The sequence below is a fragment of the Mastomys coucha genome, unplaced genomic scaffold, assembly GCF_008632895.1.
Source record: "Mastomys coucha isolate ucsf_1 unplaced genomic scaffold, UCSF_Mcou_1 pScaffold5, whole genome shotgun sequence".
NCBI lineage: Eukaryota > Metazoa > Chordata > Mammalia > Rodentia > Muridae > Mastomys > Mastomys coucha.
This window is the reverse complement of record NW_022196911.1, coordinates 115853945-115868401: the sequence shown is the minus strand read 5'-3', so window position 1 is coordinate 115868401 and position 14457 is coordinate 115853945. Positions and strand designations below refer to the sequence as shown.

General features: G+C 51.6%; 1 protein-coding gene across 1 annotated transcript in view; it reads right to left on the bottom strand.

The window, feature by feature from the left end:
• Nucleotides 1–13654, bottom strand: part of Card14 (caspase recruitment domain family member 14) — a 35245-nt gene extending 21591 nt beyond the window's left edge. Inside the window, exons 1-7 of the mRNA XM_031354093.1 lie at nucleotides 13513–13654; nucleotides 9375–9561; nucleotides 7337–7640; nucleotides 3757–3894; nucleotides 2827–3152; nucleotides 1304–1471; nucleotides 129–761 (exon numbers count right to left, since the gene is read on the bottom strand). Of these exons, the coding sequence (XP_031209953.1) occupies nucleotides 129–761; nucleotides 1304–1471; nucleotides 2827–3152; nucleotides 3757–3894; nucleotides 7337–7547 (1476 nt within the window). The 5' untranslated portion in view covers nucleotides 7548–7640; nucleotides 9375–9561; nucleotides 13513–13654. The remainder of the gene's footprint in view (nucleotides 1–128; nucleotides 762–1303; nucleotides 1472–2826; nucleotides 3153–3756; nucleotides 3895–7336; nucleotides 7641–9374; nucleotides 9562–13512) is intronic.
• Between the last annotated feature and the right edge of the window lie 803 nt (nucleotides 13655–14457).

The following is a 14457-nucleotide window of genomic DNA, read 5'->3' as shown; positions in this document are numbered from 1 at the left end:
AAGAAAAGAAGGAAATAGGAACCAAAAGGAGGAAGTAAAGTGTTCTCAGAATTCCAGAGCTCCAACATCCCCAGCTCCTGGGCTCCAGGACTCCAACGTCCCCAGCTCCCAGGCCCCAGGCCTCCAACGTTCCCAGCTCCTGGGCTCCAGGGCTCCAACGTCCCCAGCTCCCGGGCTCCAGGGCTCCAACGTCCCCAGCTCCCGGGCCCCAGGCCTCCAATGTCCCCAGCTCCCGGGCCCCAGGCCTCCAACGTCCCCAGCTCCTGGGCTCCAGGCCTCCAACGTCCCCAGCTCTCAGAACCCCAGGCTCCAACATCCCCAGCTCTCAGAACCCCAGGGCTCCAATGTCCCCAGCTCCTGGGCTCCAGGGCTCGCTCTAACGTCCCCAGCTCCTGGGCTCCAGGGCTCCAACGTCCCCAGTTCCTGGGCCCCAGGGCTCGCTCTAACGTCCCCAGCTCCTGGGCTCCAGGCCTCCCATGTCCCCAGCTCCTGGGCTCCAGGCCTCCCATGTCCCCAGCTCCTGGGCCCCAGGCCTCCCATGTCCCCAGCTCCTGGGCCCCAGGCCTCCCATGTCCCCAGCTCCTGGGCTCCAGGGCTCGCTCTAACGTCCCCAGCTCCCGGGCCCCAGGGCTCCAATGTCCCCAGCTCCTGGGCTCCAGGGCTCGCTCTAACGTCCCCAGCTCCTGGGCTCCAGGCCTCCAATGTCCCCAGCTCCTGGGCTCCAGGGCTCCAATGTCCCCAGCTCCTGGGCTCCAGGAAACCTACTTAGGCCGAGTCATGGTGAACAGGATGCAGAAAGTCTTATGGGGAGAACAGATTCATGTTTTCATATCCCTATAGTTTCTTCAGCTTTTTATTTTATTTTAGCCAAGATATCACCTGCCTCCAGCTTCCATGCTGGGACTGCAGACACGGACCACCCCACCCAGCAGATCCCATTGTTACAAGGGGCCTTTCTATTGCAGCTCCATATGGTCTCAGTAAATTAGCCCATGGAGCAAGCCAATATAAGGACAAGGTTTTTAATACTGTCACCATCTGGGTGGGTGGGGAGAGGGAGGCAGGAAGGAGTGAGAGGGGATTGCATAGGTGCAGGTCTATCGTGCCAGGATACTGAAGCAGGAGGATCATGAGTTCAAGGCCTGCCTAAGATCCATGACAAGGGATTGGCATGAGCTTTACGTTAGCAAAACCACCTGTGAGAGAGTCTCCCAGCCGCAGGCATCCACAGACACTAAAGACAAGGCCTTTCCATATTAGCGGGGGACGTCTGCACCCCCTCCCACGAGGGACCAAGACCTACCAGGCTGAAGGTCATGGAGCGGAGTTTCTCGTTCTCCTCCTTAAGCCGATTCAGTTCCTCCCCCTCAGGCTCCAGGTCACTGGCCATCTTCAGGGACCTCTCTCGAGATTCCCTTTCACATGAAGATACAAGGCTTGCCCGCTGGAGCTCCTGCTTCACCAGGTAGAGCTGTGTAGGAGGAAACAGGAAGAGGATCATGAGAAAGGTTTATCCATTAAGCATTGACTGAATGCAGCTTGCCTGTCCTTGCTGCTGCTGCTGCTGCTGGCACGTGGAGAGACTCAGCTCCAAGCTTCAAAGGCACTATACATGGGTTCACCTCCTGAGAATCCCAGCCCCTCCGTGAGAAGAAGGGACATTTAATATTTTTATTTTATATAAATTACATATATGAGTGTATATCTATCTGTGTGTGGACATATGCATGTGACTTCTGTTGCCTGCAGAGGCCGAAGGCATTAGATTCCCCCAGAGCTGGAGTTATAAGTTGCCCAATATGGGTTTGGGGACCTGAACTTGGGTTTTCTGAAAAAAAACGTTGTGAAGTCTTGTCTACTATCATAGTTTGAATGCTAAGTGTTTCCTTTGGCTCGGGTGTTTGAACACTTGGTCCCAGTTGGTGGTGCCATTTGGAGAGGTTAGGAGGAGCAGGGCTTCCTGGTGAAGGTGTGCCAGTAGGTGCAGGGTTTGGGGGTACAGAGCCTTGCTCCACTCCCAGTCTCTCTTTGCTCTGTGTTTGTGGTCAAGGCTATGATCTGTCAGCTTCCTGCCCTGGCCTCTCCTACTCTGCGGTCCTGGCCTCCCACGTCTGCGGCTGCCTCCCCAGTCTGCGGCCCTCATTCCCTGCTGTGGTACACTGTTATTCTTCTGGAGCTACAGCCCACGCAAATCCCTCCTTCTATGTTTTCTCTTGGCCATGATGTTTCATCACTGCAACAGAAAAGCAACTGTTGCAGCCACTGAGGCATCTCCTCAGAGAAAGCACCTTAACTTTACTTTGCTACAGATGAGGCTCAGTGCTTAAACTAGTGCCTTGGGTTCCTGGGAGCAGACCAAGGGGGCCCGGTACCATCTCCCATCTCTACAGTCCGACTGATGGCCACCGAGGCCCCTGGTTTCATTGCTCTCATCCCTCTGATGGAGAGAATGTGGACTCATGAAGATAAATAGCACCACCACCAAACCAGCCAAGACAAGCCAGGAAGGGCTGGGGATGCTGAAGGCCAGAGAAACTGGATCCTTCAGCCAAGCAGAGTTTCCTGTGGTAACCTTCCAGGTCCAGGAGTCTGTGTGTATCCAGGGTCCTGAACCCACAAATTACCCATCCAGATCACAGTGGCCTCTTTTCTTCTGTTGGTCAGAGGCTCAAGAGTAACCTGGGTCTCCGAGACCTCCCCCTATGTTGGTCTGGCATTCCTGGAAGGAAGGACTCATAAGGCAGACCCAGGAAGTCTGCAGGTCGTGGTAGAGGCTGGCTGTCTAGCTCCCTCAACAGCTGGCTAGTGAGCCCCCAGGACAGGTACCTCCTCCTGCAGGCTGTGGCAGCGTGTGGCAGCCAACTCCTTCTCTCTGAGCGCGTTGCTGTAGTGCAGTGATAGGTTCAGCATCTCGTCCTTCAGTTTCAGGACCTCGTGGAAGTGGGTGCTGACCTCACGCTTCATGCGGCTGTGGTCAACCTCCAGCTGGCGCAGACCCTCTGCATGGGCCTCAGCCACGCCCAGGCGCTCCTTCAGCTGCTGGCATCTCCGGAGCAGAACCTCCTTCTGGGCCTTCTCCTGGGCCAGCTCCTCCTGCAGACTGCTGATGGCCCCAGCCAGACACTCGGTCAGCTTGGATGTCTCCATGAGACCTGCAGACGGGTGATGATTCTCTCTGTCACCCCGCCACTCTCCTTCAGCCCCGCCCCCTTATGAGCTAACTGACTGTTCGAAGTTAGCGATTTCTGTGGAACTCCAAGGAAAACACGGCAGAGACATAAGTCTCCCACGGAACTCACATGAATGCGTCTTTCGCACCGACCCAGAACAGATGGCTTATTAGCAGTGGCTTTGAGTACCCCGAGAGGGCTGCCCTTTTAACACCCAAATCTTTCAACAGCTCCCTGGGAAAGGCCAGAGTCTGTCAGCTCCTGAGCATGACGGTACGCCCCACCATACTGGCTAAACCTTTACTGCATGACTGTCTTAGCTTCCCTGCCCCTGGGAAGAGAGACACTAGACTTCCCCTTAAGAAGCATGAATGTCAGCCCTCACTACTGGAGTGCATAGCAGCCCTTCCAGGGCCTCCTCATAGTACATCTCCTCTTAAAGATGGGCCTTGAAGCACCCAAGTCCGGGACCTTCTTCTTCCCTCCCCTCTCCCAGAGCAGTGAATTGGGATGGTGCCAGGCCCAGGGCCAGAGACCATAGCTGGGAGGGAAGTGCTGCAGTAATATGGCTCCGATCCGCTCTCACCGCTGAAGGTGCTGAAGTCAATGTCAGACTGCAGCCCAGTGACCAGGGTGTAGACATCAGGGTTGTGGAACTTCAGGCTTTCCAGAAAGGCAATGGCTCCATTCTTCCCTCGGGCCTTCAGCAGATCCAGCAAGTGCCCTAGAGAGAGAGAGAGAGAGAGAGAGAGAGAGAGAGAGAGAGAGAGAGAGAGAGAGAGAGAGAGAGAGATCAGCCTGAGCCACCAAAGTGTGTGGACAGCTGGGGGTTGGAATTCTCTGGGTTCCCCTCACAGGGAGGTGCAGGCTCTGTACCCAACCTTTATTCATGGATCACCAACTTGAGGCAAGATCCGTATTAATCAGATCCCTCCGAGGGGCAAGAAAATGTTCTTCTATGAGCTGGTTATAAAGGGACAAGCACAGACACATAGTCTTACAATCCTGAGTGTCCTCTGTCTTCTCTCTCTACTCTGGCTGTCTGTCTGTCTCTCTCACACACACTCTGCCTTCCTTTCTCTGTCTCTCTCTTTTTGTCTCCCTCTCTGCCTGTCTCTTTCTCTGTCTCTCTGTTTCTGTCTCTCTGTCTCTGTCTCTCTCATGAGTGTGCGTTTGTATGTGGTGAATGTGTTTGTGAATGTGTGTGTGCATGTATGTGTCTATGTGCATGTGTATGGGTGTTGCATGTGTGTACTTGTGCACGTGTGTGTGTGTGTGTGTGTGTGTGTGTGTAGAGAACACCAACCTTTTACAGAGTGATCTCTTCAATACTCTAGATCAGTGCATATACATTGTGACATCAATACTTGCCACCTGTCACCTGGCTTCTATGGCCTGTATTTGCAGTGAGCATTTTGTCAACAGTACTCCACCCACTAACCTTCGGTGGCATAAGTTGCTTCCGAGTGAGAAGACACTGCCTGCTAGACCAGAAGAACAAATTGCAAAGGCACCCCCAAGACATGGCACCCCCAAACCTACCAGTGCTGGTTACTTTTTGTCAACCCAATATACTAGAGTCATCAGGGAAGAGGGAATGTCATTTGAAGAACTGCCCCTATCATACTGGCCTGTATGCAAGACTGTGGGACATTGCCTTGATTAATGGCGGATGTAGAAGGGTCCAGACCACTGTGGATGAAGCCACTTCTGGCAAGTGGTCCTGGAATGTATAAGAAAGAAAACCGAGGCCGGGCAGTGGTGGTGCACATACCTTTAATCCCAGCATTTGGGAGGCAGAGGCAGGTGAATTTCTGAGTTCGAGGCCAGCCTGGTCTACAGAGTGAGTTCCAGGACAGCCAGGGCTACACAGAGAAACCCTGTCTTGAAAAACAAGCAACAACAACAACAAAAGAAAAAAGAAAAGAAAAGAAAAAAAAGAAGAAAGAAAGAAAGAAAACGGAGGAAACCATGGGAAACAAGCCAGCGAGTAGCATCATCCATCCATGGCCTCTCTTCCATTCCTGCCTGGCTTCCCTCAATGATCGACTGTGGTTCACATGTATAAGCCAAATAAACCCCGTCCTCCCTGAGCTACTCTTTGGTCATGGTGTTTATCACAGCAACAGACATCAAACTAAGACAGTGCCTGTGTGAGTTTTTTCCTTTTGGACAAATGATCTCTGTAGATGTAATTAGGTGAAAGATCTCAAGGTCAGACTGTCCTGGGGCTGGGGGTGCAGCTCAGTTGGTAGGATGCTTGCACACCATGCACAGAGGCCTGGCTTCAGTCCCCAGAACTACATAGACAAGAAGGAGCGGGTCACACCTGTCATCTGGCACCTGGGAAGCAGAGATAGGCGGATTGAAACTCACATTTACCCTCAGCCACATAGCAAGTGTACATGAGACGACATCTCCTCAACAACAAATTAAATTTAAAAATTCAAAGAAAAGGAAGGTAAAGGGGGCCACATTCCAACTCCAAGTGTGCTTTCAAGAAGAGGAAAACGCAGGAAACACTTGTGTGAGCCTGGAGGCAGAGTTGAAGTGACCAGACCACATGCCCAGCGTTTCTGGGAGCTACTACAGCTGAAAGGCGAGAAGAATCCGCACAGAGCCTGCGGTGGGGTCACAGCCCTGTTCATACTACATGCAAGACTTCTAGGCTGCAGAACTGAGTGCGCAAATCCCTGAGGGGCTTTCTTCCCCTTGGCGCTTGGCTGGAAGTCAGGGCCTCATGCCTGTCGAGAGTGCGCTTTCGCACTGAGCTACACTGCTGTCCTACCACACTTGTTTTAAACAGCATTGTTTATAGCTATTTTCTGGGACTTTGTTGGGGACTAACTCAGTGTCCTGGATGTGGGAAACTTTGGTTGATCTGAGGCTTGTGTTGCGAAGGTTATTTTGAGGTAGGGCCTTAAACGCCCCAGGCTGCCTAGAAGTTCTTGATACAGAGCTGAAGATATCCTTAAACTTCTGATCTTCCTGCTTCCACCCCCCAAGTTTTGGGTTATAGAGTGCCCCACAATGCTGGGTTAGGGGTGCACCCTACAATGCCTGGGCTACAGGTGTACCCCGCAATGTCTGTGTTATGGTTGTACCTCACAATGCCTGGGTTATGGGTGTGCCCCACAATGCCTAAGTTACAGGTGCACCTCACAATGCCTAGGTTACAGATATATCCCACAGTGCCTGGGTTATGGGTACACCCCACGATGCCTGGGTTAAGGGGTGCACTTCACAATGTGGGTTATAGGTGTGCCCCACAATGCCTGGGTTACAGGTATATTCCACAGTGCCTGGGTTACAGGTGCACCTCACAGTGCCTGGGTTACAGGTATATTCCACAATGCCTGGGTTACAGGTACACCCCCACAATACCTGGGTTAAGGGGTATACCTCACAATGCCTGGGTTATGGGTGTGCCCCACAATGCCTGGGCTACAGGTGCACCCCACAATGCCTCGGTTACAGGTATACCCCACAATGCCTGGGTTACAGGTGCACCTCACAATGCCTGGGTTACAGGTATACCCCCACAGTGCCTGGGTTATGGGTACACCCCACAATGCCTGGGTTAAGGGGTGCACCTCACAATGTGGTTTATAGGTGTGCCCCACAATGCCTGGGTTACAGGTATATTCCACAATGCCTGGGTTACAGGTGCACCTCACAGTGCCTGGGTTAAGGGGTATACTTCATAATGCCTGGGTTACAGGTGTGCCCCACAATGCTGGGTTACAGCTGTACCCCCACAATGCCTGGCTTACAGGTGCACCTCACAATGCTTGGGTTATGGGTGTACCTGGATGCCTGGGTTATGGGTGCACACCTCCTGGTTTGTGTGGCACTGGGAATCTAGCTAACTGCTCTGTGTATGCTGGCAAGGTCTCTACCAGTAGAGCTACATTCCCCTGCCCCACTCCCCCACCCCACCCCCGCTTTGATAGGATCTCACACTGCAGTCTAGACTGGCCTTGAACTTGTAGCCATCCTCCTGTCTCAGTCACTTAGAATGTTGGGATAACAGGCATAGCCACCCTTGGTGTTGAACCCCTCCCCCCACCCCACTGATGTAGTGCAAGCCTTGTTGAGCTGCTGGGCAGGAAGAGCTCAGCTGTAACCCCAGTGACTGAAAGAGAGGCTAATGGCTACGGACTCACCAACTCTCATGGCACTGTTGGTGAAACGGGAGCTATGGAGGATCTCTTCCTCGTCCAGCTGGCCCAGCACCTTGGCCTGGCGCAGGTAGGGGGTGAGGCGGCTGGGGCAGATGCTCTGCACGATCCTGCATCGGTGACCCTCCAGCATATCCCAGAGCATCTCCTCATCCAGAGCAGTCAGTGTGGAATCCGTGCGGCATAGTTCTGCCATACCTGGACTCTGGCTGGGATGGGGTGCGATCGGAGACTGCGGTTGGGCTTCCAAGGCCAGGGAGTTTTCTGCTCCAGCCTTCTTGGCTCTACACTGCTGGTAGAGAAACAAGTCAGAGGAACACCCTGTAACAACACTTCCTGCCCCTTACCTCTGGCAGGCAGGCAGCTTCACCTGGTGTCAGTAAACCACATTAGTCATTTGCTGTGCATGGCCCCGGGACTTTACTAACCCAAGATGACGATAAAAACTGGTCAGGATCTGGAAGCACAAGCTCAGTGCTACAGTATTTACCCAGCACGCTGAGGTGCTGGGTGTAGGTTCCATTCTCAGCAACACACACGCACGCATGCACACACACATACACATGCACACACATATACACATCCACGCACACACACACATTAAATGTTTTTTTTAAAAAGGAAAAAAATTTTAAAAACAACAATAATAAAACTATCCATCCAAAACAAACAAACAAACAAACATCCATCCAATGAAACCAATCAATTTTCCTGAAGATCCAGAATCTCCCCTAGGCTTCTGTTTTAATTTAACTTTATTATTATTTTGTGTGTGAATCTGGGCACACACACACTGCAGCATGCGTGTGGAGGTCAGAACTTTACGGACTGATGGAAATGAGGTGAGGGAGTTGGCAGTGTATACCTGAGCTACAGTGTCTCATAAGGCATGGACACACACACACACACACACACACACACACATGCACAGTGGAGAGAAAAGAAAGTAAGGTTAAGAAACTGCCCTGAAGTAAACTTCAGAGTTGGACGCTGTGTCCCCCTCTAAAGGGTCGCCTGGGACAGGCTTGTTCAAAGCACCTACCCAGGATGTCAGGAGTCAGAAGGAGGCTCAAGGCATGTGCAGCCTGTGCCCTGTTAAACAAACAAAACCCACCAGCTTTCAGACTGACAAGGAGGCTGGGAGGGGCTCCCCACTACAGAGCTCCCCAATCTTTAGCCATTTTATAATGGTTGCTACAGTGTCTGCAGTAGCTGGCTTCTGCCTCTCTGGAAGACCAAGTCACAGGCACCATCCATTCAAAGCCGATACTCCAGCAATGCTCCCGTGGCTGGATACCGGCCACTCTAAGTTTCTGCATCACACACAGCCCTGCCAACATCCTTGGGTGTCTCTAAGCATAGGTAGGAGCAGTCTCAGGTCCATGGAGCGCCATGGTTTGATTCTTTGAAGCCAAGGCCTGGCCTCCCACTCAGAAGATGCCCTCAGACCACAGCAAGCCAACCTTGGTGGTTTATAACAAACAGGAAGTGATAGCTGGGGCGTCCTGTGAACAGCACCCGGTCCATCTGAGACAGCTAACCTTTTTTTTTTTTTTTTTAAGATTTATTTACTTATTATGTGTAAGTACACTGTAGCTGTCTTCAGATACCCCAGAAGAGGGCGTCAGATCTCGTTTCGGATGGTTGTGAGCCACCATGTGGTTGCTGGGAATTGAACTCAGGATCTTTGGAAGAGCAGTCAGTGCTCTTACCCGCTGAGCCATCTCGCCAGCCCCTGGGACAGCTAATCTTGATCATCTGTTTGACTGTGCTTAAAATCATCTACACATGTCTGTAAGTTGCCATCCCAGGCTGAGTGAAGAGGGGGAAGCCAGCTGAACAGGCTACATCTCTCTGCTTCCTGTCTGTGGATGCGGTGTGAGCAGATCATGTTCCTGCTGGCACATACTCCACAACTGAAAGACTGATCCCCCAAACCATGAGCTCAGGTGTTGTTCTTCGAAGCAACAAGAGGAACAGCTCATGAACCATGCTGGGACAATGGCTCCATCAAGGTACTCACCAGAGGGTCCCAGAGCTGCTTCTGGGCTTCCTGTAGCTGGCTGGAGTCTGGTGTCTCCCAATCTGGCTGGTGTGCTGCCAGTGGCTCTTTCCCCACAGGCTGTGATGGGCAGGGCCAAACAGGAAGGGCTATGAAGTTACTTTAAACCATGTGACATGCTCCAAAACTCAAAGTCCAGTGCCAAAGACTGTAGGAAAGAGAAACAATAAAAGATGGAGTTCAGAAATTGATGCAGACATCTCTGACTCACGCCTTCCTGGGTTCCTTAGAGGAAGCAGGTTCTGGTTGGCGCCTGAGAACCCCACCACACTAGAGAGGGTGAGCTAGTGTCACTGCCATGTTCACAGGCTGGTCAGCAACAAGGCTTCACGAACACCCTTCCCCTGAACTTCCTCATGCAGAGAGAACTGCGGAGAGCAGGTGGGCTGGCCAGAGCTGTCACAAGGAAAAGGGTCATGTGGGGATGATCCAAGAGCAATCACACGCTCTACCAGCTCATTCCTGGTTTCCTGTTCACAGCTGAGCCAGGCTCAGGAAGCAAGCGTTCCAGGTACTATCCCTAAAGGACGTGAACGTGGGCTTGTCGAAAGTAGGCTTTCACAGGTGGAGTCACAGAGTGCTCTAGTGTGACTGGTGTCCTTTCAAGAAGGAGAGGAGAGGTACTGACCGGGGGAGAGAGAAGTGAGACTTAGGATGCCAGGTCAAACTGCCAGGGAGATTGCTAGCAACACAGAGACTCAGAAAAGCATAAGGCAGTCACACCAGAGTGGCCTAAGGCACAGCTGGAGCTTGGAGGCCAGAAACATCTGTAGTTTGGAGCTACAGCCTGGGCCACACTAGACACACAGGACAAGGAGGCTTGGAAGAGCCCAGGCCCTGGGTGCCTGGTCCTCTGTGAGCATGCAGCCATGGACACATCCAGGGGCTCTTGTGTTCGAAGTGTTTACATTCGAAGGGGGTCAGGAGCCTGAAGAGTTTGTTGAAGAGAGAAAATGAAGCCAGGTTTGGTGGCATCTTTTATCCCAACATTTAGGAGGTAGAAACAGGCAGATCTCTGTGAGTTCAAGGCCAGCCTGGTCTACATAACAAGTTCCAGGCCACCCACAGTTGACATAGTGAGACGTTGTCTCAAACAAACAAACAAACAAACAACAACAACAAAGCCAGTTAAATTATATTATATTAAAAAGGAAGAGCCAGGCAGTGGTGGCACATGCCTTTAATCCCAGCACTTAGGAGGCAGAGACAGGTGGATTTCTGAGTTTGAGGCCAGCCTGGTCTACACAGTGAGTTCCAGGATAGCCAGGGCTATACAGAAAAACCCTGCCTAAAAAAAAAAAAAGAAAGAAAGAAAAGAAAAGAAAGAAAAAGGAAGAAAGAGCCAGGTAGGTGTGGTTCCCAGCACTCGGGAGGCAGAGAAGGCAAATCTCTATGAATTTGAGGCTGGTCTGGTCTACAGAGTGGGTTTCAGAGTGGTCGGCTCTATATAGTAAAACTCTGTCTCGAACCCCCACCCAAAAAAGAGAAATGAATAAATGTTCAAAGTCAGCCTCAGATACATAGCAAGTTCAAAGCCAGCTTGGGCTACATGACCCCTTGTCTCAAAAATTTAATTAAAATTTTCATATAAAAATTTTTGTAGTAGCTGGAGAGATGGCTCAGTGGTTAAGGAGCACTGTTTGCTCTTCCGAAGGGCCTGGGTCTAATTCCCAGCACCCACATGGCGGCTCACAACTCTCTGTAATTCTAGTTCTAAGGGATCTGGCAACTCACACCAAGGCACATAAAATAAAATAAAATAAACTCTTTAAAGAGTGTAGGCAATGCTAGCTGAGCAACCAACCCAGCACAGGGCTGGGGACCCCATGCATCCGAAGCTAGCTCTGATGTAATTGGCTGAGGAAATCTCCAGTACCCCACATTCCATCCGATGTGTGGGGTGTGGAAACGGCTATGGGCTGCTTGCATGTATTTGTAAAGATACCAAAGCCACTAAACTGCACACTAGAATGGGTGAACTATGGGGCTGGTGAAATAGGGTCAGTGAAGCTGCTAATTAGAGAGAGAGAGAGGAAGAAAGGAAGAGAGAGAGAGAGAGAGAGAGAGAGAGAGAGAGAGAGAGAGGAAGGAAGGAAGGAAGGAAGGAAAGAAGGAAAGGAAGGTGGTGCACACCTTTAAAAAGGAGGGTGCTGAGGTATGTGAGGGTTTCTGAAGCTTTCCAGGACTTGGTCCCAGTGGCCACAGTGACTCTGGGAGCATCAACTAATATGACAGTTCCCACCCCCTCTTCACTGGTAGACATAACCCTTGAGCTGACCCGGTCGCTGGCTGCTGGTGAGGTGAACTGGAGAGTCAGGGCTTTCCAAACCCTAGTTCTGCCCCAGACCTCTGGAGCCCCAAATCCAGCCAACGATGAGGGTGTAAGTGGATTCAGCCAAGCAGTTTCTCAACGCCATTCTGGGTGGCCGGCTATTGATCAGCACATGGCAATTCATACAGCTGGAGAGCTAGGTAGAGTTTGCCAGGTAGGGGCACTCAGCACTTAAGAGGTGGAAACCGGAACAAAATACAAACACCCAAATCAGGAGAGCATTGCTTGGGACTGGGGTGCAGCTCAGTAGGAGAGCACTTACCGAGTATGTGAAGCCCTGGGGTACACACACACACACACACACACACACACACTCAGTAGGAGAGCACTTACCGAGTATGTGAAGCCCTGGGGTACACACACACACACACACACTCAGTAGGAGAGCACTTACTGAGTATGTGAAGCCCTGGGGTACACACACACACACACACACACACACACACACACACACACAGTGCATGAGCCAGGTGTGGGCCCCGCTGCTTGGGAAGCACCCACGACCTTAAGCCTGGGCAGCAGAGCAGATTTGGTCTCAGAAGACAAACAAACTGGAGCTGGGAGGGCTGGGCTTACAAGTTAGACATAAGGGTGAGTCCAGATGAGAAAGAGAATTTGCCCCAGATCTGGCACCATTGGGCAGCCTTAGCTCTCTAGAGTCTTCTCACCCTGCCCAACACTAGAGTAGCCTTCCTGCATGCATCCTTCTCCTCTTAGGAGACCTTCCCATCAGTCTGCCTTCTCAGAACCCAGGGCTCAGCCTCTTGCTTTGTCTCATAGGAAGAGACATCACATACATACACACACACACACACACACACACACACACACACACACACACACACACACACACGCATGCACGCACGCACGCACGCACGCACGCACATACTCTCATGTGCACATATACACAGTCTATTACACACAAGCACACATACATACACTCTTTCTCTCTCTTATACACACACATACACACACTACACACACTCTCTCTTATACACACACACACTACACACACTCTCTCTTATACACACACATACTTTGTCTCTCTCATGCACACATATACATACTCTCACACATGAGCACACATACACTATCTCTTATACACACATATACACAACACACACATTCTCTCTCATGCACACACATACACACTCTTTCACATGTGAGCACACACACACACACTGTCACACACATATATACACTCTCTTACACATGAGCACATACACACTCTTTCTCTTCTCTCTCTCTCATAACATACATATACACACTCACACACTCTCTTACACATGAGCACACACACACACACATACACACACACAGTCTGGACAAAAGGTTAGACAAACGTAGTGGTCAAGCAGAGGGTCACCAAGCCAAGAGGGGAGGAAGGTCCCCTTTGTATTCTTCTGCTTAAATCAAGTTCCTTGGTTCCAGAAATATCAGTGGGAATCTGTCCCACAGACAACAGGCCTAACACAGTGTAACCCTGCCCCCAGATGCCTGCTTTCCCCTCCACTCAACCTCAGTAACCTGAAGGTGTGACTATAAATCCCAGCATTCCTTCCACCCATCCAGCCCCTCTGGCTCTATGAGGGGATGCAGCAGCCAGACAAATGTCCCGCACTTTAATCAAGCACTTTGAGACAAACTGTTCCCTTCACTTTTCCCCAACCCCCCTGCCCCCCGCAAATAGGGAGGCACCACCTCCACTCTTAATGAGGGAGGTGGCACCCCTTCTCTGCCTCAGAACAGCTGGGGCCCTGTCCTGACCTGTCCACAGTCCCTCTGGCATGCTGGCTGGTTCTGGTGGGACAGGGCATTTGCCTTCCTGTCCTGTAGCAGTGATGGTCGGAGGCTCAGTCCTAGGCTGGGCTGGGCTGGGCTGAACGCAACTGAGGAGCAGGTTTGACGGGCACGGTCATCTGGGATCTTCCTGCAGAAGCAGGGCCTTATATACAGGGCTTAGGAGCAAAGGTGAATGCCAACACATCCCCTCCTCTCATGTCTGATTGGCTGATGTGAGAGTCGACATCATTTGTTGAGAGATGCCAGGTATCTGGTCTTCCCACAGAAGGCTTCGATAGAGGGTGTGGTGCCAGCCAGGAGAATCGTCCCTCCTTCCTGAGCCGTCAGCCCGGTTTGTTAGCCTCTACTCTTGGAAAGAACCTAGGAGGGTTAAGATGACTTGGGGGCCTTCCTCGTTCCCATAATCAATTACAGGAATTACATAATGATCCCAGCAGGCCCACTAAGGTCAGCATTTCATAAGGGAATTTGGGCTGTGAGAGAAGGGACTCTTTCTGGAGTCAAATTGCTTCACCTGCCTGGCGTCCTTACGTCTACATCCGTGGTCCTTCTCTCCTGCACAGTGGCTCTGAGACCCCACCCACTGCCTGCACTCAACACAGCAGGCAGGGACCCAGGCACTCCCTCTGGTGTGCAGCATGCAAGTGTGCAGTGCCCAGGCTGAAGTGCTTATGGGGTACCTGCTGACTGACCACACCTCTTGCCTCCCTCTAAGTCTGAGGCTCCAGGCTCACTCCTACACCAGCCTTTGCACCTGCTGCTCCTGCTGCCAAGAGCAGCACTCGAGGCCCAGCTTCCCATAAAAACAGCCCTTCCAGGCCTTTCTATTTTAAACTGCAGGCTTCTCATCTGGGCCTTCCCTCCCCCTTGGCCTGTTTCACTTGTCTGCCCTGATCTATTTTGTTGTCT